This window comes from Myotis daubentonii, chromosome 3, assembly GCF_963259705.1.
Source record: "Myotis daubentonii chromosome 3, mMyoDau2.1, whole genome shotgun sequence".
In the NCBI taxonomy this organism is placed as follows: Eukaryota; Metazoa; Chordata; class Mammalia; order Chiroptera; family Vespertilionidae; genus Myotis; species Myotis daubentonii.
Window position 1 is genome coordinate 115,193,729 of NC_081842.1, and position 26,165 is coordinate 115,219,893.

The following is a 26,165-nucleotide window of genomic DNA, read 5'->3' on the forward strand; positions in this document are numbered from 1 at the left end:
TTTGTCTCATTCTCCTAGGGTGTCTCTTCGTTCCCCCGTTGTTGTCCCGCGGGTCGGGGCAGGTCGGAAGAGACATTCGGTGATCTTTCGCTCGATCGCTGGAAGCTTGCCTTCGCTGATAGCCCCCAGTCTGGGTGCAGTCCTCCTGCTCCACACCTGAGGGCAGACGAACAGCCGAGCCTCTGATTCAATCCGCTTCCGAGGGACGCTGTCTCCCCCGGATGCCCGGATCTCGGTCAGGGACGCTGGCCCTCTCCTCACCCTGCTGGGACCGACACACTAGCCCACAGAGACGATGTCGCTCGGAGGAAGCCACCAGACCCTGGGATCCCTTTTAAGCTCGTACCCACGGCACCAGGACCTTATATGTGAGTAAAATAAAGTGTGCTGTGTGATTTAGCAACTGCATAATAAATCTTGTGTGGCCTATTTCCTCCCGATAGCTCTTAATGATCCTAAGTGTTAAGCCTACCCTCGGTCCTGCTGGCTTAGAGTATTCTCTTCACTAGCAACTACTTAACACAAGCGCCATGTCAATCACCGGTGACTGACACTATACTTTCCGTCCGGAAGACAAAACACGCTGGGCACTTAACGTGTTAAAATGTCCGAATGTCCGAATACCTACACGGTTAAGTTTATCTCAAGGGATGCCTTGGATAACACCCCTCCTTTCTTGGACAGGTAAGTTTGGGAAATACGATAAGTCGTCTCCTACCTGGGAGTACACAGTACAAATTCAAGGTTCTGAGATGTGTTACTGCAAAGAAGCCATTTCTCAACTTGATCACACATCTTTTTCCAAGCAGCACCTATTAACACCCTGCAGTGCTCTCTAGTCATTTATAATCTCCTCAGAGGCCAGCCTAGGAGCCACAGGGTGCTCTATCCTGATTTGATTAGATGTGTTTAAGAGTGAAGTGAAATTAATCTTAGGATGAATACAAGAGCCAAGAAAATGAGAGGAGAGGTTGGATTAGTTATTAGGAAGCTGCTATGTGCTTGGGGTAACACCTCTTATTTATATGATCCTATTGACTCTTCACAGCCAACAGCTTCCTCGCTGGCTCCCAGTTCTCCTCCTGCCCCTCTCCCATGCTCTTGGCAGTGGCCATGATCTGTAACGACTCCACTTTCCTTGCTTAAAATGTCCAGTTCTACTTAACCTCATGGTATGCAACACTTTCCTCTCCTCAGTGACTGCTGTCCATTCCTCTGAACACCAACACTGCCCCCCCCCCAAAACACCCATACATGCACCTACTGTAATGGGGTGACACGCGGAGACGACCACCAGGACTCAGATCAAAATTTAGGAGCCTTTATTAAGCTGGCCAGCGACTACAGTTACAGCACCCTGCTGCAGCAGAGGCTGAACTGCAGCGCTAACTGCAGGAGTTACAGCGTTTTTATTTGCAAAAACCACAAAGTTACAAAACCTTAGTTCCCAACACAGTACAGCATCATTACAGTGACTACCTTCCTATCTATGTGTTCTAGGAACAGAGAGTACAGCATGCTGGGAAGGGGCCATGAGACCATATCTCAAGGCCTGGCCTGATGTCAGCACATTCCTATCTATGTGTTTTAGGAACAGAAAGCACAGAGCGCCCTGTCTGGCCGAAGCGCCAGATAACGCAGCCCAGCACAATACCTGGGCCTGCAGCACTGTGCCCTACAGTCAGCTTCACTTCATTACTCAGGTTTCAGCTCAAACACCATGAGGCCCTCTTTGACTACACTATCTAAAGAGGTAATCCTCACCCATTTTTGTCTCACCACTCTTTTCCCCCCCAGTACATTTTACCATCTGAAATATTTCATTTGGTTTTCTTGTCTGCTTTCTCCCATTAATATGCACATTCCATGATCAAGGATAACTAGACTGTCCTACTCTTAATCATACTGGTATATTCCCTGCAGCTACAAGTATCCGGTGCCTAGCAGATGCTGCACTGGTTGATGAACCCTGTGAAGTGGATGGCACACTCATACTGCAGATGAAAAATTGGGTTCAAAACACCTCTTGTTATGTAACCTGACCAAGGCCACACAGCTGAGAAGTGATGGAAGGCTGCAATAGTGTAAGGCTTAAGGGAGTTTCTGGGTCTATGGAGACCAGGTACCATTTTAGTTGGCTAAGGCCTATTAAGCCACAAAATAGAAAGAACTAGGTTTTCTTTTTTTTGTTTGTTTTAAATATATTTTATTGATCTTTTATAGAGAGGAAGGGAGAGAGATAGTTAGAAACATCGATGAGAGAGAAACATCGATCAGCTGCCTCCTGCACATCTCCTACTGGGGATGTGCCCACAACCCCGGTACATGCCCTTGACCGGAATCGAACCTGGGACCTCTCAGTCCGCAGGCCGACACTCTATCCACTGAGCCAAATCGGTTTCGGCGAGGACTAGGTTTTCAAGGAGGCACTCCGCTTCTGTGGATGGTCTCCCTTTCAAGCCCTGTAGGAGCTGGTCCAGATTTATTAAAGATGATCATGGTCAGAAGTTTATCTTTAGAAATCACATTCCACCCAAAATATCCTTGAGGTTTGACAACTAGTTCATCCATGCGATTATGGAAGTGATTATATTTCATGTCCCACCTGCCCATCTTTCTTCCTGCAGTGGGCTTTTGGCCAAAGTAATCAGTACAAATTAATCCTTTAGAGAGAAATATCATTTTAGCCACGATCAGATAGTTTAGCATATTTACCCTGCCTGTAAAATATTCTGCAAGGAAAGAACTGAAAACTTCAGAAAAAAATGGGGAGGAAAAGAAGTACTAGAATGAAATCAGAAGAGGTAAGAAGGGCAAGGGAAGTCCTCTATTTTCTCCAAAAGTACATTCTATTCTTCTCCACCTTCATCAAAAAGGAATGCTCCACAGAGGAAACCACCTTCCATAGCCGTCAAGGAGTTCTGCAAAGTCCATGGGCCTTGGATCTCCAATGAGTGCTTGTAGAACATATCAAGGTAAACTGACCAAAGGCCAGTCTGACTAAAGAGGGGCAGGTATTAGTATACTCAGGTGCTTAAAAATAGCTTGACGGCTTTCCCCCTATAATCCAAGTGATATAAGAACATACGAGGTATGAGGAAAGCTATGAGGTGGTGGTCTGCATAGCTAAGTACTTTGAATCCGTTGTGACAGGATATGGCACTTGAAGGGAAGCATGACTCTTGACTAGTTAGGACAGTATCACGATCGCTGATGCAGAATACAAGAAAGCATTCTAACTTAGCATATTATAAACTCTGAAATATACAGCAGGCAGAGTGATTCTTTATCTTAGCACCAAATCTTTCTCACTCTTCACACACTGTCAGATTTTACTTTATAACTAGAGGCCCAGTGCACGAGATTCGTGTACTTGGGGGTGGGGGGAGGTCCCTCAGCCTGGCCTGTGCCCTCGGGGGATGTCCGCTGCCACGGAGGTGGGAAAGGCTCCCGCCACCGCTGCTGCTCTTGCCAGCCATGAGCCCGGCTTCTGGCTGAGAGGCACTCCCCCTGTGGGAGTGCACTGATCACCAGGGGGCAGCTCTATGTTGAGCGCCTGCCCCCGGTGGTCAGTGCACATCATAGCGACCGGTCGTTTGCCATTTGGTCGATTTGCATATTAGCCTTTTATTAATTAGGGTAGACAAAAATAAAGACTATACCGTTTCATTACAAAGTACGTAAAAATAAAAAATAACCTGAGTGGCTTGGACAAGTTCATGTCAGGAGAACAACAACAACAAAAATTCCAGCTTTAAGACTTTTCTCACATCTGCTTGCTACGTAAGTAAAATTAATCATGCTTTTAGGACAATCAGTTAAAAATTAAACCAGTATCTTGAGGGGCACTTGAGATTTCTGCTTGTCACTCTCACACATTTATAGGGTTTGGCACAGAGCTAGACATGCTGCAGATTTTTCTGGGGAGGAAACATTTTTAAAATGGGATATATCAGGAGTTGAGGATAAGCATCCTATAAAACACTTATGTGGTACACATGTGGTCTTGAGACTGAGTTGAAATTCACATTAGCTAAACTATTGTGATTGAAGAATATAAAGATAAAAATCTACTTAGAACACCTTTTAGTTTTGATAGCTCACTACACCCCCATGATCGAGGACTATATTAGGCCCTGAAAATTTATTCTCCCAGAAATAAATGAAGAATTTGACAAATCCTTTATTAAAATGTTAACATGGTCAAAAAACATCTGAAAGCATTCTCCTAAATACTCTCAATAAGCTGCTCACACCCAATAACTACTCAAGTGCAATAAAACAAAATATACGGAGCAAGAAGGATCATCTAATACCACTTCATGTGCTAGAACTGCTTCAGCTGGTGGCAGTGCAGAGAGGCACTTAATTCAATGCCAAGGTCTCTGCTAGATGTTTTATTTTTCCAAGGCTGTTTTAAATCAAACTTTTTTTTCCCCAAACTCATGTGTGGGCAGTTTCTATAACTCCAAAGAGCTTCACAGATGTCCTGAGCAGAATTTACAGTGTAATTTTCTTTTCAAATTCTATAGTTTCAGCTCTCTATTCTAAAAGTAGTTTTAGGGTACAGTTCTTATTTCTGTGTCCTGAAAAAAAACCCTTTAAATTACAAATACACACAAATACAAGTTCAATTACACATTAACCCTCTTTTGAGTCTTCTGTCCATGAAAATTGCACATTGTTGCTCAGCTCTGATAATTTGTATAAATTTTTCTATTTTACTTTGAACTTGGACAAAAAAATATAGTGCAGTTTATTTCATACTATTCTCAAGGCTCTTTCCACTCCGCATATATCCGATTTAAGCTGTTTACATTGAGATTTTCTTTTATGAGCTTCCTTTCAGGAACTTTGGTTTATGCAATCCTATCTAATAAAAGAGAAACATGGTAATTAGCCCTACCACTGCTACCCTTCCCATTGGCTAATCAGCGAGATATGCAAATTAATCACGAGGCAAGATGGCGGTTAATTTGCATACGTAAGCACAATGATGGGAGGTGAAAAGGGAAGGATGAAAGAAGCCGCCTGCCGGTGTCGGAACCCAGGTAGCAGCGAAGAGCGGGAGAATGGGGCCACCATTGTGATCAGAGAAGCCGAGCCACCTTTGCTGGCCCTGGGCCAGTAATCGGAGAAGCCGGGTGGGGCAGGGAAGAGGGGATGTCCGCCTCTTCCCTGCCCCGTGGGCTTCTCAGATCATGGATCACCAGTGATCAGAGAACACCCAGAGGTGGGGCCAGAGGCCAGGCTGCACCCCTGCCTGGGGACGGTCCCGGGGCGACACAGCCAGGCCCCATAAGGAGACCCATGGGCCGGGGAACACAATCTGGTCCCGGGGGCCATGCAGCCAGGCCCCAGAAGGAGACCCAGGGGTCAGGGCTGTGTCTCTGCGGCCACCGGGGCATGTGATCCGGTCTTGGGGGCGAGGCAGCCAGGCCCCAGAAGGAGACCCATGGGCAGGGGAACGCGATCAGGTGCCTGGGTGGCGGCGCAGCCAGGGACCAGGGCTGTGTCGCCGCCAGGGAAGTGATCCGGTCTCGGGGGCAACGCAGCCAGGCCCCAGAAGGAGACCCAGGGGCCGGGGCACGTGATCCGGTCCATGGGCAACGCAGCCAGGCCCCAGAAGAAGACCCAGGGGCCAGGACTGTGTCACCCCCGGGGTTCGCAATCTGGTGCCCGAGTAGTGGTGCATCCCCAGCCCCAAAAGGAGACCCAGGGGCAGGGACTGTGTCACCGCCTGGGCACACGATCCGGTCTCGGCGGAGGCGCAGCCAGGCCCCAGAAGGAGACCCAGGGGCCAGGGAACGCGATCCGGTGCCTGGGCGGCGGCGCAGCCAAGAACCAGGGCTGTGTTGCGCTGGGGCACACGATCCGGTCCCGGGGTGACGCAGCCAGGCCCCAGAAGGAGACCCAGGGGCCGGGGCACACAATCCGTCCCCCGTGGCGGTGCAGCCAGGCCCCAGAAGGAGACCTAGGGGCCTCCCAAGTGGAGAGTCTCCGTGGTCAGACTGCGCGGTGTCGGGACAGGAATAATGATGGAGGTGACTCAGATGCCTGGCCAGCGGCCTTAGGCCAGCAAGCAGGGCCTTTCAGCCCGGACTCGGGGTGGGGGTGGGGCGAGGAAAGCGAGCAGGAAATAGAGAACTACAACTCCCAGGAGGCTTAGCGGCTGGGGCCTGTGTGCCTGGCCATGAAATCAGATCAGTGAGTCATTTTGCACTTTAAGAGGCTTGCAAGGTTGGAAGTTCTGCTGGGAGCCAGGGAGAAATGGAGCTGGAGCAGAGAGAGGGGTCCATGGCAGCTGTGGGCTTTGAGGAGTTCTCAGCACCTCCCAGCTCGGAGCTGGTGCTGCCTCCGCTGTTCGGTGGTCACATCCTGGAGAGTGAGCTTGAGACTGAAGTGGAGTTCATGTCTGGGGGTCTGGGCAGCTCCAGCCTCCAGGAGCGAGATGAAGAGGAGGAGGCAGCCCAAGGCCAGCGGCCGCGGTGCCAAGGGGAACTCAATCGCAGGAAGTACCAGGTGCTGGGTCGGCGCTGCAGGGAGATCGAGCAGGTCCTGAACAGGCTCCATCAGATATAGAGGATAACACGGAGACTCCAGCAGGAGCGGAGGTTCCTCATGAGGGTGCTGGACTCCTACGGCGACGACTACTGGGCCAGCCAGTTCACCATCTTACTGGAGGAAGAGGGCAGCCAGGGCACAGACGCCCCACCCCAGGCAACGCTGAGAATAAGCCTCCGGAGAAAGAGGGGCTGTCCCTGCCCAGGAGGACACTAGCGCCTGCAGAAGCCAGCAGCCCGGCCCCTGGAAGAGGCGGCAAGTGCCACAGGAAGGGTGCCGGGCTGGAGTCCCACTGACTCCGGATCTGGCCCCCATGCAGATAAAGGTGGAGGAAGACTTTGGCTTCAAAGTGGTCAAGGCTCTGGACTCAAGTTGGGTTTCTCGGGAGCCAGACAAGCTGCTGCCCTACCCCACCCTAGCCAGCTCCCCCTTTGACTGACCCCCCAATAAACGGACCCCATGCTCTCCTCGGCAAAAAAAAAAAAAAAAAAAAAAAAGCTTATAGAGGCATGCTTATAGGATCAAATAGTATAAATATAGATGTAACAGTACAATAAAGAGAACCTGGCTACGATGATCACCTGAACGCTGCCGCTGTGTCATTCCTTCTTCGCCAACTCCGTCCACACCTTTGGGAACCTCTGGACCTGCTGGGGCTGGACCCCAACATTCCTCTTCTTATAAGGACTTCAGTGAGATGGGCTAAGAGTCACACTGGAACTGCCTCAATTTAATGTAATCCCCTCTTTAAAGATCTTATCTCCACATACAGATACATTCTGAGATTTGGGGGATTAGGATTTTAACATACATTTTGTTGATTACCCAAATCAGCCCTTAACAACCAGCATGTTTCAGAAAGTAGATTCCTACAGGGTTATCTACCAAACATTCAGAAGTATTTTTAAAAGAGCTAAGCCCCTCGCCCACCACACGGGCCCCTCCCGGCGAAGAGTGAAGGCCTGGGTTCCGGGCGCCGGAGGAAAACTGGTGCCAGCAGCCAGGGGAAGGGGCCCCCAAGGGGCCCCAGATTACGAGAGGGCACAGGTCGGGCTGAGGGACCCACCTGAGTGCACAAATTTTTGTGCACCGGGCCTCTAGTTCTACAATAAATGACAATAAAACATATTTTTAAAAATTCACCTAATAAGTTTTTCCCAAAGAGATTAATAATCAAATGTCCAGAAGGATGGGAAAGCAGATTACAAATGATAGTCAGTGTGCAATAAACCAACTATCCCCAAATGTAAAATCTGTTAAATAAGTACAAATCAAGTACAAGAAAATATCTTTTAAAGGTATCAGTGCCATGGAATTGTAGTGTTTCTGTTTTAAAATGCCACTGCATGACAACCATGTACCGATAATTTCATCTTTGATTTCATCTTTATAATAAGCACACATTAATTCACCCCATTTTATGAGAGAAAATAAGACTTCAAAAATCATGGTGAGGAAGAGCTGGTATTTAAGTCCAAATATGATTCCACAGCAAAAATGAATACCTAATCCAATCATTGAGTTTATTAAATGCCAAAATTTTCATTTCCTTTTCATCAGGCAATAAATAAAACTAAAAGGGAGAAACTAAGATGGCGGCATAGATAAACACCGGGAAATTGCCTCCTCCCACAACAATTGAAAAACACCTCAAAGGACAGAGCAGACATCATCTAGAACAACAGGAACGCTGGCTGAGTGTAAATTCTACAACTAGAAGGAAAGAAAAGCACAGGGAGAGCCAGAGGAGCTGCAGAGGTGAAGTGCAGAGGTACGGTGGCTCGCGCGCGCGGAAAGTGGGTGGCACCTGAGGACGCCGCTGTCTTTTTGAATCACAAGCTCCCGACTGCTCTGAACTCTGGTTCCAGGAAGTCTCTGGGGACCCAGGACTCATACCGGGAGAAGCTGCACTGTCGGGCAGCGGGCGAACTTGAGGGCGGCTTTCCCTCAGAGGTGCTTGCAGTAATTATCGGGTGACTGAGACTCGGGACTCCTTAGGGCTGGGCGGAGAATCAGCCATAGCTCTTTGCTCCGCCCTTTGATTCCCTGAGACCCCGCCCCACCCAGGCTGCAGCAGAGGCTTTTGCATGTGAATGTACCGGCCCTTTGCAAACTGATAATTACCTAACTGCAGCCGAGCCAGGCAGACCCGGAACTTCCAAGAGAAGGCCCAAGGCCCCGCAGCGGCTTGCATTGCTTCACAGCTGAGCCTCTTCGTGGCTCCTGCTGTGTGGCCTCAGGCAGAGGCTGAATTAGCACCTCCTTAGATCCAGGAGCCACTGCACCCAGTGGTCAGATTGCAACCCCTCAGATCCATAAGGGACACACTCGGGAGCAGACTCAGTGAGCACCAAAGCCCCACTGAAGCAAGTCTTGCCCCAGAAGGGTGTCTTTAGCACAGAAGTTCTCCCACTCCAGACACAGCTGATTTTCACAGCAAATTGGCCTGGAGATCAATTCCTCCCAGTGATCCTACAACAACCAAGGCACCAAGAGTGCACCAAGAGTGTCCACCTCAGGTAACTGGGGAGGCTGAGCCACTGGGCCCTACAGGACACCTGGTGCACAGGGCCACTCTATCAACACAGGGAAGCAGCCAAAATGCGGAGACAAAGAAACAGGTCACAAATGGCAGAAATGGAGGAAAGCAAACGACTGGATATAGAGTTCAAGGCCACGTTTATAAGGTTTTTCAAGAATTTTATGGAAACCGCCGATAAATTTAATGAATCCCTCAATAAGTATAGTGAGACCATGGAGGACATGAAAAAGGACCAACTAGAAATTAAGCATACACTGACTGAAATAAAGAATAATTTACAGAGATCCAACAGCAGACAAGAGGATCCCAAGAATCAAGTCAAAGATTTGAAATACAAAGAAACAAAAAATACCCAACCGAAAAAGAAAAAAGAAAAGAGATTCCAAAAATATGAAGATAGTGTAAGGAACCTCTGGGACAACTTCAAGCGTACCAACATCAGAATTATAGGGGTACCAGAAGGAGAGAGAGGGCAAGATATTGAAAACCTTTTTGAAGAAATAATGACAGAAAACTTCCCCTACCTGGTGAAAGAAATGGACTTACAAGTCCAGGAAGTGCAGAGAACCCCAAACAAAAGGAATCCAAAGAGGACCACACCAAGACACATCATAATTAAAATGCCAAGGGCAAAAGACAAAGAGAGAATCTTAAAAGCAGCAAGAGAAAGACAGTCAGTTACCTACAAGGGAGTACCCATACGACTGTCAGCTGATTTCTCAACAGAAACCATGCAGGCCAGAAGAGAGTGGCAAGAAATATTCAGAGTGATGAATAGCAAGAACCTGCAACCAAGATTACTTTATTCAGCAAAGCTATCATTCAGAATAGAAGGTCAGATAAAGAGCTTTACGGATAAGAAAAAGCTAAAGGAGTTCATCACCACCAAACCAGCATTATATGAAATGCTGAAAGGCATTCTTTAAGAAGAGGAAGAAGAAAAAGGAACTCTTACCATTTGCCACAGCATGGATGGAACTGGAGAGCGGATAAATACCACAGGATCTCACTCATTTGTGGAATATAATGAACAACATAAACTGATGAACAAGGACTGATCCAGAGACGGAGAGGCATTGATTGGACTGTCGGGCCTTGGAGGGAAGGTAGGGGAGGGGAGGGGTAAGGGGGAAAGATCAACCAAAGAACTTTTATGCAAGCATATAGGCCTAACCAAACCAATGGACACGGACAACGGGGGGGTGAGGGCATGAGCGGGGGGGGGGGGGGGGGGGTAGAGGGTAACGTGGGGACAAGGACACATATGTAATATCTTAATCAATAAAAAATATATTAAAAAAATTAAAAAAACAAACAAACAAAAAAAAAACTAAAAAATATTTATTGTGGTCACTGACATTAATATAGTACTATTTCAAAATCACATAGTTTGCTTTGAAAATATATTTTGTACTCATGCTAAGAAGTATTGAGATTAAATTACATCATACATAACCATATAAAAAGTGATAAAATGGTAATGTGGTATGGAGTAGGTGGCATATATATTTGGCATTACTTTTTTTTTTCTTTACACTTTATTCAGAATAGAAAATACTAACATGTCATTTTGGGAAAATTCTTTTAAAAATCTATAAGGAAACACAGAAGCTTGAAAAAAAGTGGATTTTAAAGAGAGAGCCAGGGCACCTGCTACTACATGAATGAGATTTGAGGGCACCATGCTGAGTGAAATTTGCCTGTCACAGGTCAAATTTATGACTCCATGTACGTGAGGCATTGGGAGCAATCAGACTCACAGAAAGTAAAGTGGAGGTTGCCAGAGGTAGGGGAAAGTGTGGAATTGTTTAAGGCAAAGTTTTAATTTTGTAAGATGAAAAGTTGAGACTGGCTGCACAATGTAAATACACTAAATACTTTTGAACTGTATACCTAAAGATGGTAAATTTTGTTGAGTATTTTACAATTGAAATTAATTTTAAGGAAACAATGAATTATTTTAAATGCAGTAATAATACTGTGGTTATGCTTTAAAAACACTTAAATAAATACTAATAGCTTGATATTTGCAGGTTGGTGAGCATTAATTCTAAAATTGTATGCTTTAAATTTTCCTCAATGAAATAAAACAAAGTAACTCTTCAAAAAAAAGGGAGAACCAATAATAAAATTTCATAATCAAGAGAATAATCTATCATGAAAATATTTTATTGTAGTTTAAACATGTGAAATGTAGTAACACTTTAGCTACAACTGGTAAAGGTGACACATCACTTACTTCTCTTGGAAGAAAGCTGCCAAAAACTAGATATGGTTGCTGGGCTGGCATTAGAAAACTATACAGAGAAAATTATGTGTAACAGACTATAGTTTGCTATGAAAAGAACATAATTTTATTAAAGTAATCAAAAGTCAAAAAACAACAAAAGGGGAATTCTACAACCTTTGTCTGTAAATAGATAATCTTTATGTAGAAAAACCATAAAGTGACAGTCTGGAGAGCAGCTCCAAAATACACTTAACCCTTACATCAAGAGTGAGTAAATCATGGAATCAATTCACCCAAAAGAAATTGTCTTACTGGAGAACATTTTAGCTGAGCTGATTCAAATATATTATTTTCATTTCTGAAAAACTGTATTTCCTGATATTCAAAATCACCAAAGGTAAAATGTATAAGAGCCTGTTGAAGTAAAAAGATAAATCAACAGTTCTCCAAGCATAATTACAAGTGAAATGAGTGAGGTCATTTTCTCCAACTATAAAACTATATGACACCCAGTTATGCATATAACCCATGTACAGGAAGCTTAGGTGGTGGCACTGAGGGAGCACTGCTACATCCTCACCTGGGACAGGGCTCACTTTGAGCAGCAGTAGTCCCCAGTCTTGTCATCACAGCACTTCCCCTGGGATTTGCATCTGTACATTATCTAAGTCCTGGGAAGTTGGTAACAAAAAATAAAGCCACAAATATAGTGAATTAAAGACCTCTAAAACTCTATCCTAAAACATGCAAATGGAGTGTGAATAAACCAAGCTGAGTTTTTAGTCACATGTTCCTTTAAACTTATACTAATGCCTTTATTAGTATCTACACTGAATTTTCTGTAATTAGCTTTTCCATTAAAATACTAGTATAAGAGGAAAACAACAAAGGAAAAAAAGCTCTTATTTCTTAAATGTATATATAGTCTTAGAAAAGTGGTACTATTTATTTTCAAAAACAATTTTCTCTGCTAAAGAAATCATACTGGCCCAAGCTGGTTTGGCTCAGTGGACTGTGGACTAAAGAGTCCTACGTTCAATTCCAGCCAAAGGCACATGCCTGGCTTCATCCCCAGTAGGGGGCATGCAGGAGCCAGCTGATCAGTGATCCTCTCTCATCATTAATGTTTCTCTTTCCCTCTCCCTTCCTCTCCGAAATCAATAAAAATATATTTAAAAAAAATCATTCTATGTGGTCATCTGAGAATAGGTTAAACAACTTCGGCAAACATTAATTTGCTCTCATTTTGAATGATCAAAATGATAAACTATTACCATGGCCATACAATTTTTCAGAATTTACACCACTACAGAGATAAATGTGTACAGAATATCCTATCTAAGAATAGACAAACATGGTAATTGACCGTACCTTCACTACATCCCCATTGACTAATCAGCACGATATGCAAATTAACCACCAACAAAGATGGTGGCTAATTTGCATACTGCAGGCAGGGCAGGACAGCGCAAGACACCATCCAGGCCCCTGTGTGTGACCCCAGAAGCCACGATCCCAGGCCACAGGCCGGCCCTGGAAGCCCCAGAAGCCGCCTGCCTGCCGCCCGTGATCGGATCCGATCCCGGGCCGCAGGTCAGACCCAGAAGCCACCTGATACGGCAGTAACTCTATCAGTAAGCACTCTGAAAGTCAGTGGCATAAATGCACCAATTAAAAGGCAGATTATGAGGGTGAATCAAAAACAAAACCCACTTTAAATATAAAGACACATATAGATTAAAAGTAAATGAATTAAGTTGCAGCCTGTTTTGCTCAGTGGATAGAGAATTAGCCCGTGGACTGAAGGGTCCCAGGTTTTATTCCAGTCAAGGGCATGTACCTCAGTTGCTGGCTTGATCCCCAGTCCCTATCAGAGCATGTGCAGGAGGCAACCAATCAATGTGTCTCTCCCTTTTCCTTCACTCTCACTAAAATTCAATGGAAAAATATCCTTGGGTGAAGATTAACAAAAACAAAATAAATGGATTAAGTAACATTAAAGAGATTATAAGAAAAATATATTCCAAATTTTGTTAGTTGTATAATGGTTATGTTTAAATTATTAACACCTAAGAAATTGGGTGAAGGGTACATATAATATGCTGTAGTACTTTATAGTTTTTTTTCATGTATGAGATTATTTCAAATTAAAATATTAAAAAATTAAAAACAAAATACTAATTGAAATATATCTGCATTACATGAAAAATCTCCTAATTGCTTCTAGCATAATTTATTAAATTGTGCTAAAATTTACAAGGGTTCAATTAAAAATATCTTAATTCTAAATGATATAATAGAAAATATATAATAGTGCAGTTATAAGCACTTATCTGAAAATAAAAATTTAAAGAAGTGAATTTCAAGAAGGGATTAGCCAAAGAAAATATATGCACAACCCATGGACACAGACAACAGTATGGTGATGGCCAGAGAGAAATGGGGGGCAAGAACTGGGTAGAGGGGGCAAAAGGGGGGAAATAGGGACATCCTATATAATAATAATAAAAGGCTAATATGCAAATTGACTGAATGGCAGAATGACTGGTTGGTATGATGCGCACTGGCCACCAGGGGGCAGACGCTCAATGCAGGAGCTGCCCCCTGGTGGTCAGTGCACTTCCATATGGGGAGTGCCACTCAGCCAGAAGCTGGCTCATGGCTGGCCAGCACAGAGGTGGTGGCAGGAGCCTCTCCTACCTCTGTGCAGCACTAAGAAAGCCCAACTAATGGTTTAGACCCGATCCCTTGGGGGCCTAAGCCTTTAGTCGGAAATCCCCCGAGGGCTCCCTGGCTGCCAGAAGGATGTCTGACTGTAAGCTTAGGCCTGATCCCCCGGGGAGTGGGCCTAAGTTGACAGGTGGACATCCCCCAAGGGGTCCTGGACTGCAAATGGGCGCAGGCCGGGCTGAGGGACCCCCCCGAGTGCACAAATTTTTGTGCACCAGGCTTCTAGTTTCTAATAAACCTCAATTAGATCACAACTGGAATTTCTTCTTCTTCTTCTTCTTCTTTTTTTTTTTTTTACTATTTTCTTTTTAAATTTTTTTTTATTGATTTCAGAAAGGGAGAGGGAGAGATAGAAACACCAATGAGAGATAATCATTGACCAGCTGCCTCCTGCACGCCCCCCAGTGGGGACCGAGCCTGCAACACAGGCATGTGCCCTTTACTGGAATCAACCTAGGGTCCTTCAATCTGCAGGCCAATGCTCTCTCCACTGAGTCAAACCAGCTAGGGCACAACTAGTATTAAAAAATATTTTCAAGTGCTCAAGAATACCCAAGTTTAGGGGGCAAAATACAAATCTTTCCTCCCTCTGATATTCCTTAATTAGGATAAAAGTCTCAGGGTAAGCCCACAGGAATGGTCTGCAATGAAGAAAAATTAGGCCAAGCTATAACTTCTGCAAACTTTATCTCGAAAGCCAAAAATATTCTGAGACAAATAAGAGCATTCTCTGGGGTCAGGGCTTTTTGTTTAGTTCTTTAATCTCTAAGTACTCAACATGTTACAGCTCAGAAATGCCCATACACTTACTAACAGTAAAGACAGTGTAAAAAAAAAATTCTCAAACATGATTCTTTCAATCACAGGTCTCTCTTTGCTAAGAAATAGACTCCCATTTACTTCCTTTCTCTCACTTGTAAAATAGAGGGAGATTATGATACTAGAAGCCCAATGCATGAAATTTGTGCAAGAGTAGGCCTTCCTTCCCCCAGCTGCTGGCACCGGCTTCTTTCTGGAACCTAGGACCCAGGCTTCCCTCCGGCTGCCGGCAGGCACCCAGGACCCGGGCTTCCCTCGCAGTCCCGGCTTTGACCAGGAGAAAGACTGGTCTATTTAGCATATTACACTTTTATTATTATAGACTAGAGGCCCGGTGCATGAAATTCATGCACGGGGGTGGGGGTGGAGGGATGGGAGGGGATGTCCCTCAGCCCAGCCTGCACCCTCTCCAATCTGGGACCACTCAAGGGATGTCTGACTGCCGGTTTAGGGGGATCAGGCCTAAACGGGCAGTTGGACATCCCTCTCACAATCCAGGACTACTGGCTCTCAACCGCTTGCCTGCCTGCATACCCCTAACCGCTTCTGCCTGCCAGCCTGATCATCCTCTAACCCAGCCGTGGGGAAACTACGGCCCGTTTGAAATGAATAAAACTAAAAAAAAAAAAAAAAAAAAAAAAAAAGACCATACCCTTTTATGTAATGATGTTTACTCTGAATTTATATTAGTTCACACAAACACTCCATCCATGCTTTTGTTCCGGCCCTCCGGTCCAGTTTAAGAACCCATTGTGGCCCTCGAGTCAAAAAGTTTGCCCACCCCTGCTCTAACCACTCCCCTGCCAACCTGATTGACACCTGTTACCCTGCCGGCCCGATCACCCCCAACTGCCCTCCCCTGCGGGCCTGGTCACCCCCAACTTCCCTACCCTGCTGGCCTAGTCGCCCTTAACTGCCTTCCTTTGCCAGCCTGGTCAGCCCCACTGCCCTGTCCTGCTGGCCCGGTCACCCCTAACTTTCCTCCTCTGCCGGCCCGGTCACCCCTAACTGCCCTCCCCTGCAGGCCTGATCGCCCACAACTGCCCTCCCTTTCAGGCCTGGTCCCTCCCAACTGCCCTCCCCTGCTGGTATGATCGCCCACAGTTGCCCTCCCCTGCTGGCCATCTTGTGTCCACATGGGGGCGGCCATCTTGTGTGTTGGAGTGATGGTCAATTTGCATATTACCTCTTTATTAGATAGGATCAACCTGGTATAGAATACCTGTGTATAAATAGGTTAGAGGGTACACCACGCCCTTTATAAGAACAGCAGACAACTATGGCAGAAAATAGTAACTGTCTATCACAGAGCCAGCAAAACAGGGCATTTCCTGTAACTAGAAGGCCTTGCCTACTAACATTTTAGTCAACCTGTAAAAATTTTGCTAACCAATTTAGCATTATGCAATATGCTATTATAAAAATATGGTAGACTATCTCCCCACTAATATTCACCAATTTCTGGATCCCCTTAAACTTTCATAGAAATCCATGGAGAATTAAACAGGCTTACTTTAGATATTTTCTCAGTAAGTAAAATTTATCTAACAATAGTATTGCAATTCCAGAAAAAAAAAATCCCATACAATCTAATACATACATTAACAAACTTCAGAGAATACATATTCTATCAAGACCAAACAATCCCCACCCATGCATCCAAAAGGAAGCCAATCTTACCCACTGTGACATAAACTAGGTTCACTGTATCTGGTTCCACATTAAAAGAACTGCTAAATCCCATTGCAGTAGAAAAAAATACTACAAATAAGCACCCACAACCGACCTAACAATTTCTACTCACTCCTACTTCTCTCAGATATGTTTTAAGATAGAAGTAAGCATTCCTTGCAACTTGACTGGCAAAATCGTTACCTGACTTCAGTTATTTCTAAGCCTATAATAGATACCAGAGAATGATGGAATGCCCAAATCAGCAGAAACTCAACATTACAATTTTTGCAAAAAAAGGATAATTTTTTAAATGGCTGTATTTGTAGCTTTTAAAAACCAGTACCAAATGTTCATGTTTATTTTGAGCAACACTTAGAAATTAAAAAATATGAACAAACAAAAAAATGAACAATAAAAGAATAACTTCCAAGCAATACTGCATGTTGATAAGAACCACTAAGTAAAATAATATGATTGGCTCACTTCTAAAGCTATTGTAGGTTTGACCAGTTTGGAAATAGCATGCCTAACTGCTCAGCTAATACACCTAACTCCCTCCAAAATGGGTACAACTTATTTTATTTTGTGACTAGGCAAGATTAAGTAAAACAATTGAAAATATATTTTTAAAAAGCATAGTAACTCAAAACAACTTATTTGGGATCATTTTCTACTCTCTTTTAAGGGGAAAAACCCCCCATGAAATCACGGTGCCTAAATGTGAAACGGAGACAGATTCAAAAAGAGCAGTGTCAGATCCATTTACAAAGCCCTTTATCCCATTACATTTATAGCAATACTGTGATCAACATCATACAAGGTTTCTTATTTCTTCCTTAGACAGCAGCAATGTTTCTCCCACTGCATAACAGATTTCAACTCTGCAAATGGTTTAAATCAACTTTCTGCACCCTGAATTTACAAACTATTGGATGTTAAGTTTCCTTAAAACTATCTTATTTTTAAACTTTACTTAATGCTAAAACTAAATCTTTAAAAACACACACACACACACACACAAAAACAAAGGTACTTTCAACAGAAGCTTGTAGAAATTTACTAACACTAGGGTTTTGAAGATAGCCTACGGAGGGCTATAAAGGGGCAACTATCGCCCTGGCAGGTTTGACACAGGGGATAGAGTGTTGGCCTGCAGACTGAAGGGTCATGGGTTCGATTCCGGACAAGGGCAAGTACCTCAGTTATCAGCTCTGCAGGCTGGATCCCTGGCCCAGTTGGGGCATGTGCAGGAGGCAACTAATTGATGTGTCTCTTCCATAGTGATGTTTCTCTCCCTCCCTCCCTCCCTCGCACTTTCCTTAAAAATCAATGGAAAAATATCCTCAGTGAGGATTAAAAAAAATAAAAAATGAAGGGGCAACTATCAAACAACTAATTCTATGGGCAATTCTTATTAGAAAAATGCTTTCAAAATAAAATTCTTTCATGACGAATGAAATAAAAAGATGGAGATTTAATTTTTCCCTCATAATAAGTAGTTGCTCAGGACATAGGTTGAGTGTACTGAAATCATATTGCTTCTTTGAAAATGTAAATTTACTGTAGCCAGCAAAAGACCATGCCACATTCACCTTATCTTTTGACCTCTGGGTACTAGTATTACCCAAGAGAACCTTATCGAAGAAATTGGCTTGCAAACCTACCAAATAGGAGTCTCGGGTTCCCTAATTTTTATGGTCATCTTAGTAAATATAAAACTTTAGCTGCATGAACAATGGAGCTAGGTATAGTGTGTTAGGTATACAAATACAACAGAAGTGCTAAACTCACTTAGTAGGACAAGGACTTTAAGGGACTTGATGTTACCAATAGGGCAAAAAAAGAACATTATGGTTTTTTGTTCAGATTTTATTTGAAATCTAATTCAAATTGCCAAAGCTACAAAATGGGGGAAGACATCTGTATTAGTTTTGCTAAGTCACAGCATTCTAAAACAAAATACTACTACTGCCAGCAGATCCATTATACACATTTCTGATGAAATTCATTACCACAATAATTTCATCTTGAAAACAGCCACAAAAAAAGTAATTTACACAATATAAAACAATGACAGGTCTACAGATGCAGTTACACATGCTTCACAAATAAACAAACAAAAATCCCAGGAATGCTCTTTCATTTGATTTTTTTTTAAAACAGACCATTCAGGCACAAAACAAAATTGCATTTCCAATAAGTGACAGCATCTTAAAAACGTATGTCAATGTTTGTTTTTCTTTGACTTTTTATGAGACCTGTGTGGAGATCGGGACTGGGATCTGGATTTCTTCCCTGATTTTTTAGGGGATCTAGACCGTGATCGCCTAGACCTTTTAGGTGTTCTTGAACCAGATGGTGATCTGAGGAAACAAACAAAAACAATTTATCACAGTACTTTGTGATCAAAATTGACTTCTTAAATTATCTAAAATGAGCTTTAACTGAACACAACAAAAGTCACTGAAATACATAAGGTTGCAAATTTCCCAGGTCTACACTCTGCCTACGCGCACACACACAGATTTTGTACTTCATGTGCATTGCATCAGTCATCAATAGTGCGCTTGCTGCCCTAACCGGTTTGGCTCAGTGGATAGAGTGTTGGCCTGTGGACTAAAGGGTCCCAGGTTCTATTCTGGTCAAGGGCATGTACCTTGGTTGCGGGCATATACCCAGTAGGAGGTGTGCAGGAGGCAGCTGATCTATGTTTCTAACTCTATCCCTCTCCCTTTCTCTCTGTAAAAAATTAATTAAAAAATAAAATTATATACATATACACACATATAAATAAATAAATAAATAAATAAATAAATAAATAAATAGTGCACTTGCTTAAAAAGCCAGGATCCTAAGACTTACCACACCACTCTACTTAATCAAAATCTCAAGGCAGAACTGGGGGTTTGCAGTTTTAATAAGTTCCCCAAGTTAGTGATATACCTCCAAGTCTGAACCTCTAAATCTACAAGATATCTACAAGATAAAGTTCAAAATGGCATCTAATTACTAGCATTCACAACATTTTAAACAGAAGACAGCTTTGTAGCCTATCTCCTTGAGGGAAAAGGATCCAACTATTGTAGTATCATTCAAGGGAACTATGTGAAACAGCACAATTTTGTAAATGCTGTTCATGAAGATTACCAAAACAAATAATGTATTGATGTGTGTGTGTGTGTGTGTGTGCATACATACCAGTAACTTATCTATTTTATAAAGATTTTACTAAAAATGGTTACAATAATAAAGTTTTAGAGGATAAGTTTTAGCTCCTAGGAAAATAACACCAGATAATAAAACATTTCTGAAACACTTTTCTGGAACTACAAGAATAAAAGTATACATTAAATTATACACTGAAGAAATGGTGTTTATTTTCACAAGTCTCTACCCAAAAACTTACTATTAAGATTGCAGGAGAAATATGGAGGCAAAGAGGATGTATTTTTTTTTCAGCCTTGACAAAAATCAAAAAATGTTCTATAGAAACTAAAGAACAGAATGAAAAGTAAAGCAGCTATCCCTATCCCATAGGAAACACTGGATGTGATGTTAAAGTAAGAATTTTACTTGTTGGAAGCCTTATTGTGCTTTAGTCATGAGACTGGTGTTAGGAGATGGGAAGGCATAATCTAAAATGAAAGTATCTTTTTGGTTTTCTAAAATCCTGTAAAACAAGCATGTCAAACTTGTGGCCCACAACAAATATTTTTGTGGCCCAGCCAATAACAGTATGTAAGAAATGTTTTAGCCCTAACCGGTTTGGCTCAGTGGATAGAGCTTCAGTCTGCGGACTCAAGGGTCGCAGGTTCGATTCCGGTCAAGGGCATGTGCCTTGGTTGCAGGCACATACCCAGTAGGGAGTGTGCAGGAGGCAGCTGATTGATGTTTCTCTCTCATCGATGTTTCTAGCTTTCTATCCCTCTCCCTTCCTCTCTGTAAAAAATCAATAAAATATATTTTAAAAAAAATGTTTTAATAAAAATGTTGCAGCTTAATTTTTACAATATCCTGTTATACATAATTAATAACAAACTACAACATTTGCTAATGACTGATTACTATAATCGTGTTGCATTCATTTCCTTGACACACAGGCGCACCATCTCTCTCCACTAATACTAGCAACGAATATTTTAGCAACCAATTGCCACATCATTGTCTTGGACTTGTTTGGTGTGTGCAACAGGAAATATTTTGCTTTCAGAGAACAAGAAAAATAGGTTTATTTGCATTACACTTATTAATTTGTGCAGTTATTCAGTATCTGGTAAGTTAATGTACAAGAAAAAAACATTAATTTTTATTAAAATGTTCTATTATTTTATGTTAATGATTACTCATTTATTTCAGCCCTTAGTATTCAGCAAGTCTCTATTGAAATAAACCTACGTTTATATGAAAATTGAAGCTTTTGTTTTTTTGCAGCCCACATAAACTTAAACCTTGTTTATTTGGCCTGTGATAGCCTTTCAGTTTGACATGCTTGCTGTAAAACATAGCTACCAACCAAATCATTATCAAAAACTGGTAGAATGACAAGGAAATTAGTATCTCAAATATTGCAAAAAATGATTTGCATTTACCTTTTGGCCTTTTTGCTAGCATCTCGAGGAGAATCTTTGTGAGATGACCTGGACCGTGAACTCTCTTTATGAGATCTTTCTGAACGCTCTGATCGCTCCGACTTTGGTGATGGGGACTTCACTCGTCTACCACTGCTACTGCGAGATGGGCTAGGGGACATACTGTGTCGCCTTTTCCTATGGAACAAAGCCCCAAAAACATTCCATAAGTGAGCAAAGGAACAAGCATTCAAGTTCCTGCTACTAAATTGGCTATTAATTCCTACCAGTACTTGTACCAACTTTATTTCACTAACCTTACTGATGTTACTTTCCAAAAACATTCAAAGCCTTTTATACCGAGATCCAATGAAGTCTTAAAAGAGATTGATCAAGCCAAAAACTGAAATCAAGGATATTGGAATTTCTTTTGCTATAAGAGATTACTGAGACAATGGACAAAATTTCATTAAGGTCTCTAATCAGGTAAGTTTTTAAATGTTAATTTCACAATCTTGAAACTTTTATTGTGGTTTATATAAGACTAGAGGCCCGCCCTAACTGGTTTGGCTCAGTGGATAGAGCGTTGGCCTGCAGACTAACGGGTCCCAGGTTCGATTCCGGTCAAGGGCATGTACCTTGGTTGCCGGCACATCCCCAGTAGGAGATGTGCAGGAGGCAGCTGATTGATGTTTCTCTCTCATCGATGTTTTTAACTCTCTATCCCTCTCCCTTCCTCTCTGTAAAAAATCAATAAAATATATTAAAAAAAAAGACTAGAGGCCCGGTGCATAGATTTGTGCACCAGTGGGTGTCTCTTGGCCTGGCCTGCGCCCTCTCACAATCTGGGACCCCGTGGGGGATGTCAGACTGCCAGTTTCGGCCCAATCCTTGCAGGCCAGGCCGAGGGACCCCACCAGTGCATGAAATCCATGCACCGGGCTTCTAGTATAAATATAGGATCTTTGGTTAATCTCTTCCTGCCCTTCCCCATCTCCCCTTCCCTCTGAGATTCATCAGTCTGTTCCATGTTTCCATGCCTGTGCATTGAGCATCTGCCCCCTTGTGGTCAGTGCACATCACAGCTACTGGTTGAACGGTCGCTTAGGCTTTTATAGATAACTAGGGGCCCGGTGCACGAAATTCGTGCACTGGGTGTGTTTGGGGGGGGGGGAGTGTCCCTCAGCCCAGCCTGCCCCCTCTCACATACTGGGAGCCCTCAGGCGTTGACCCCCATCACCCTCCAATCGCAGGATCGGCCCCTTGCCCAGGCCTGACGCCTCCGCCAGAGGTGTCAGGCTTGGACAGGGGACCCCCATATCCCCCCAATCACTGGCTCTGGCCCCCGCCCAGGCCTGAGGCCTCTGGCCCAGGAATCATGCCTGGGCAGGGGACCCCCATCTCCCTCTGATCGCTTGCTCCACCCCCCGCCCAAGCCTGACGCCTCTGACCCAGGCTTCAGGCCTGGGCAAGGGGACCATCATATCCCCCCAATCCCCGGCTCAGCCCCCCGCCCAGGCCTGATGCCTCGGCCAGAGGAGTTGACCCTCATCACCCTCCGATCACCAATCACCAGATCGGCCCCTTGACCAGGCCTGAGGCCTCCGGCAGAGGTGTCAGGCCTGGGCAGGGACCCCCAGCTCCCCGCGGTTGCAGGCTCCGCCCCTGCCCAGGCCTAACGCCTCTGGCTGAGGAGTCCGGCCCGGGCAGCGGGGACCCGCAGCTGCAGGGGACCCACATCTGCAGCGGCCCCGCGATCGTGGGCTCCGCTTTAGGCCCAGGCAAGGGACCCCTAGCTCCCAGGACTGCCAGCTTCGACCGTGTCCAGCTCCCATCGCTGGCTGCACCCCTACTTCCTGCTATCACTGGCCAGGGCGGCAAAGGCGCCTGATTCTCTGATCGTGGCTGGGGGGCAGGGCAAAGGCGGCCCCAGGGCCGCCTTTGCCCTGCCCCCCAGCTCTTAGCTCCCCCCTGGGTTTCCGATCACTGTCAGTGGCAGGGGGCTTCTTCCTGCTTTCCCTTTCGCCTCCCTGCATTGTGCCTACATATGCAAATTAACCGCCATCTTGTTGGCAGTTAACTGCCAATCTTAGTTGGCAGTTAACTGCCAATCTTAGTTGGCAGTTAACTGCCAATCATAGTTGGCAGTTAACTGCCAATCATAGTTGGCAGTTAATTTGCATATAGCCCTGATTAGCCAATGAAAAGGGTATCGTCGTACACCAATTACCATTTTTCTCTTTTATTATATAGGACTAGAGGCCCGGTGCACAAAATCTGTGCACTCGGGGGGGGGGGTGTCCCTCAGCCTGGCCTGTGCCCTCTCACAGTCTGGGACCCCTCGGGAGATAACGCCCTGCTGGCTTAGGCCTGCTCCTGGGTGGCAGAGGGCAGGCCCAATCCCTAGGTGCAGCCCCTGGTCGGGCTCAGAGCAGGGCCGATTGGGGAGTTGGGGTGCCGCTCCCTGTCATGCACAGAACAGGGCAGATTGGGAGGTTGCGATGCCACCCTCAGTCACACTCAGGGTAGGGCCGATTGGGGGGTTGGGGAACCGCCCCCTGTCACACTCAAGGCAGGGTCGATGGGGAGGTTGCGGCGCCAGCCCCCTGTCATGCACAGAGCAGGGCCCATCAGGGGGGTTGGGGCTCCGTACCCTGTCACGCACAGAGCAGGGACGATCAGGGGGTTGAGGAGCTCCCCCATGTCACTCACAGAGTAGGGCCGATAGGGGAGCTGGGGCACCGCCCCCTGTCACACACAGAGCAGGGCAGATCAGAGGGTTGGAGCACCGCCCTCTATCATCCACAGAGCAGGGCTGATCAGGGGGTTGGGGCGCCGCCACTCTCACACTCAGGGCAGGGCCGATGGGGAGGCTATGGCTCTACCCCATCACACACAGAGGATGGCCCGTGGAGGGGGGGTTGGGGCGCCACCCTCTATCACCCACAGAGCAGGGCCGATCAGGGGGTTGGGGCGCCGCCACTCTCACACTCAGGGCAGGGCTGATGGGGAGGTTATGGCTCTACCCCGTCACACACAGAGCAAGGCTCGTGGGGGAGGAGGGAGGATTGGGGCGCCGCACCATGTCACACACAGAGCTGCAGGGCAATCAGGGGGTTGGGGAGCTCCCCGCATCAGGCACAGAGCAGGGCTGATCAGGGTGTTGGGGCGCCTTCCCCTGTCACGAACAGAGCAGGGCGGATAGGGAGGTTGTGGCCCCACCCCCTGTCACACACAGAGCCACAGGGCGATCAGGGGGTTTGGGCGCTGCCCTCTGTCACACTGATCCCAATGCCAGGAGGCCTCTCAGCTCTGCTGATCCTGGTGCTGGGAGGCATATTACCCTTTTACTATATAGGATAGAGGCCTGGTGCACGGGTGGGGGCCGGCTGGTTTGCCCTAAAGGGTGTCCTGGATCAGGGTGGGGGTCCCCACTGGGGTGCCTGGCCAGTCTGGGTGAGGGGCTGAGGGCTGTTTTCAGGCTGCTCCCAACTGCTCCTTTTTTTTTTTTTTTTTTTTTTTTTTTTATTCTGGGCCAGCTTTAGCTCTGGCTCCAGTTCTGAGGCCTCTGCTGCTGAAAGCAGGTATCTGGTTTGTTTGGGTTCTAAAATTGAAACACTGTTTCAACTCCAGCTCTGAGATCCCGGTGGGCTGAAAGCAGGTTTCTGGGATTTTGTTTAGCTTCTATATTTGTAACAATGTTTCAAACTGCAAGCTCAGAGGCCGGCAAGGCAGGCGGGGAATGTTGCAGTCCTCCGTCACTGAAGCAAGCAAGCCTCATGTTAGCTTTAAGCTGCCTGGCTGCCGGCCGCCATCTTGGCTGGCAGTTAATTTGCATATCGCCCTGATTAGCCAATGGGAAGGGTAGCGGATGTACGCTAATTACCATGTTTCTCTTTTATTAGATAGGAGGACTAGACGCCCAGTGTATGAATTTGTGCACGGGTGGGATCCATTGAAGGTTGACCGGCCGGCCCACCCCTGATCAGGGTGGGGGGCGATCAGGGGCAGGGTTGACTGGCCCTGCCCCCCGGTCAAACTTCCAGTTGAGGGGACAATTTGTATATTAGCCTTTTATTATATAGGAAGGATGGGGCACCAAGTTATTCTTAAATTGTTGGGGAAGGGGAAAGGAGAAGAAAATAAGGCAAAAGTAGAAAGACATCTGGAAATTCTTTATACTATTCTTGCAACTTTTCTGTAAATCTAAAATTATATCAAAATAATAAAAAAGAAAAAAAAGATTTACTATTTAACTAATAACTATGCTATTTGTAACTATTTGTAGAGTGACTAAGCCAGAATTTTTAAATTTGAATTCACTTGGTTTTCATTAAGAAAAAATTAACTGTTAACTGAAGCAATTTTCTCTGCTAAATCAGATTTGGGGATTATTAACATAGAAAATAAACATTAAAAGAGAAGCGATGTTTATTAGAATGAAGATAAAGTAAGTAGCAAGTCCTTACAGTCCATGTGCACAGTCTCCTTTCCAGGTAAGACTGGAAGACTCAAGTTTATAAGTGGCAGACTCAGCACAGAATGCTTATATTGGAGACAAGAAAGATCTAGCAAACTGTTTAGTTATTTAAGCCTAAGCTTGATACCTAGTATGATAACTAAATTCTTAGCACTGAACTAAGTTTAAGGTACCTTGTGAACCATGTGAAAGGATATAAAGGGATGATGGCTTAGTTAACAAAGGCAAGTGCTGACTAATGGTCCCATTTCTCAGTTAGTTCGCCTCCTGTAGGCAAGAGCCAAACATATTTATCAAGAAAAAGTACTTTTCTAATTTGTTGGAACCGGTGTTGAAAATATTGTCACATGGAACATCATTCTAAATCCTAAAACCAGTATAGGTATTAAATTAGAAATGTTATACCTTTCTTTCCTTGTTGGAGTACACTCATCTTTTTCCTTCTTGTCTTTGGATCGAGATTCCAATTTTTCTTTATCCTTCTTATCTCTTTCTCGTTCTCTTTCTAATTCTTTCTCTTTCTCCTGTGTATTTAATTTTTAAAGAAAGAATATTTTG

At 44.7% G+C, this 26,165-nt stretch overlaps 1 protein-coding gene, 1 long non-coding RNA gene and 1 pseudogene across 12 annotated transcripts in view; 1 reads left to right on the forward strand and 2 right to left on the reverse strand.

The window, feature by feature from the left end:
- Nucleotides 1–1,305: 1,305 nt before the first annotated feature.
- Nucleotides 1,306–8,137, reverse strand: LOC132230580 (uncharacterized). The gene is made up of 2 exons (XR_009451891.1): nucleotides 7,672–8,137; nucleotides 1,306–4,873 (listed from the first exon to the last, which is right to left on the reverse strand). It is a non-coding gene; the product is annotated as an uncharacterized LOC132230580 (long non-coding RNA).
- On the forward strand, nucleotides 6,073–7,061 carry LOC132229363 (TCF3 fusion partner-like; annotated as a pseudogene).
- Nucleotides 8,138–11,254: 3,117 nt separating the features above from the next.
- The window catches only part of U2SURP (U2 snRNP associated SURP domain containing), an 88,386-nt gene continuing 73,475 nt past the window's right edge, over nucleotides 11,255–26,165 (reverse strand). For 10 of the 11 annotated variants that reach the window (XM_059688231.1, XM_059688232.1, XM_059688230.1 and 7 more), the window contains 3 exons: nucleotides 26,013–26,131; nucleotides 21,149–21,325; nucleotides 11,255–18,922 (listed from right to left, as the gene is read on the reverse strand). In XM_059688231.1, coding sequence (XP_059544214.1) covers nucleotides 18,784–18,922; nucleotides 21,149–21,325; nucleotides 26,013–26,131 — 435 coding nt within the window. In that variant the 3' untranslated portion in view covers nucleotides 11,255–18,783. The remainder of the gene's footprint in view (nucleotides 18,923–21,148; nucleotides 21,326–26,012; nucleotides 26,132–26,165) is intronic. The other variant, XM_059688234.1, reaches the window with a different exon arrangement.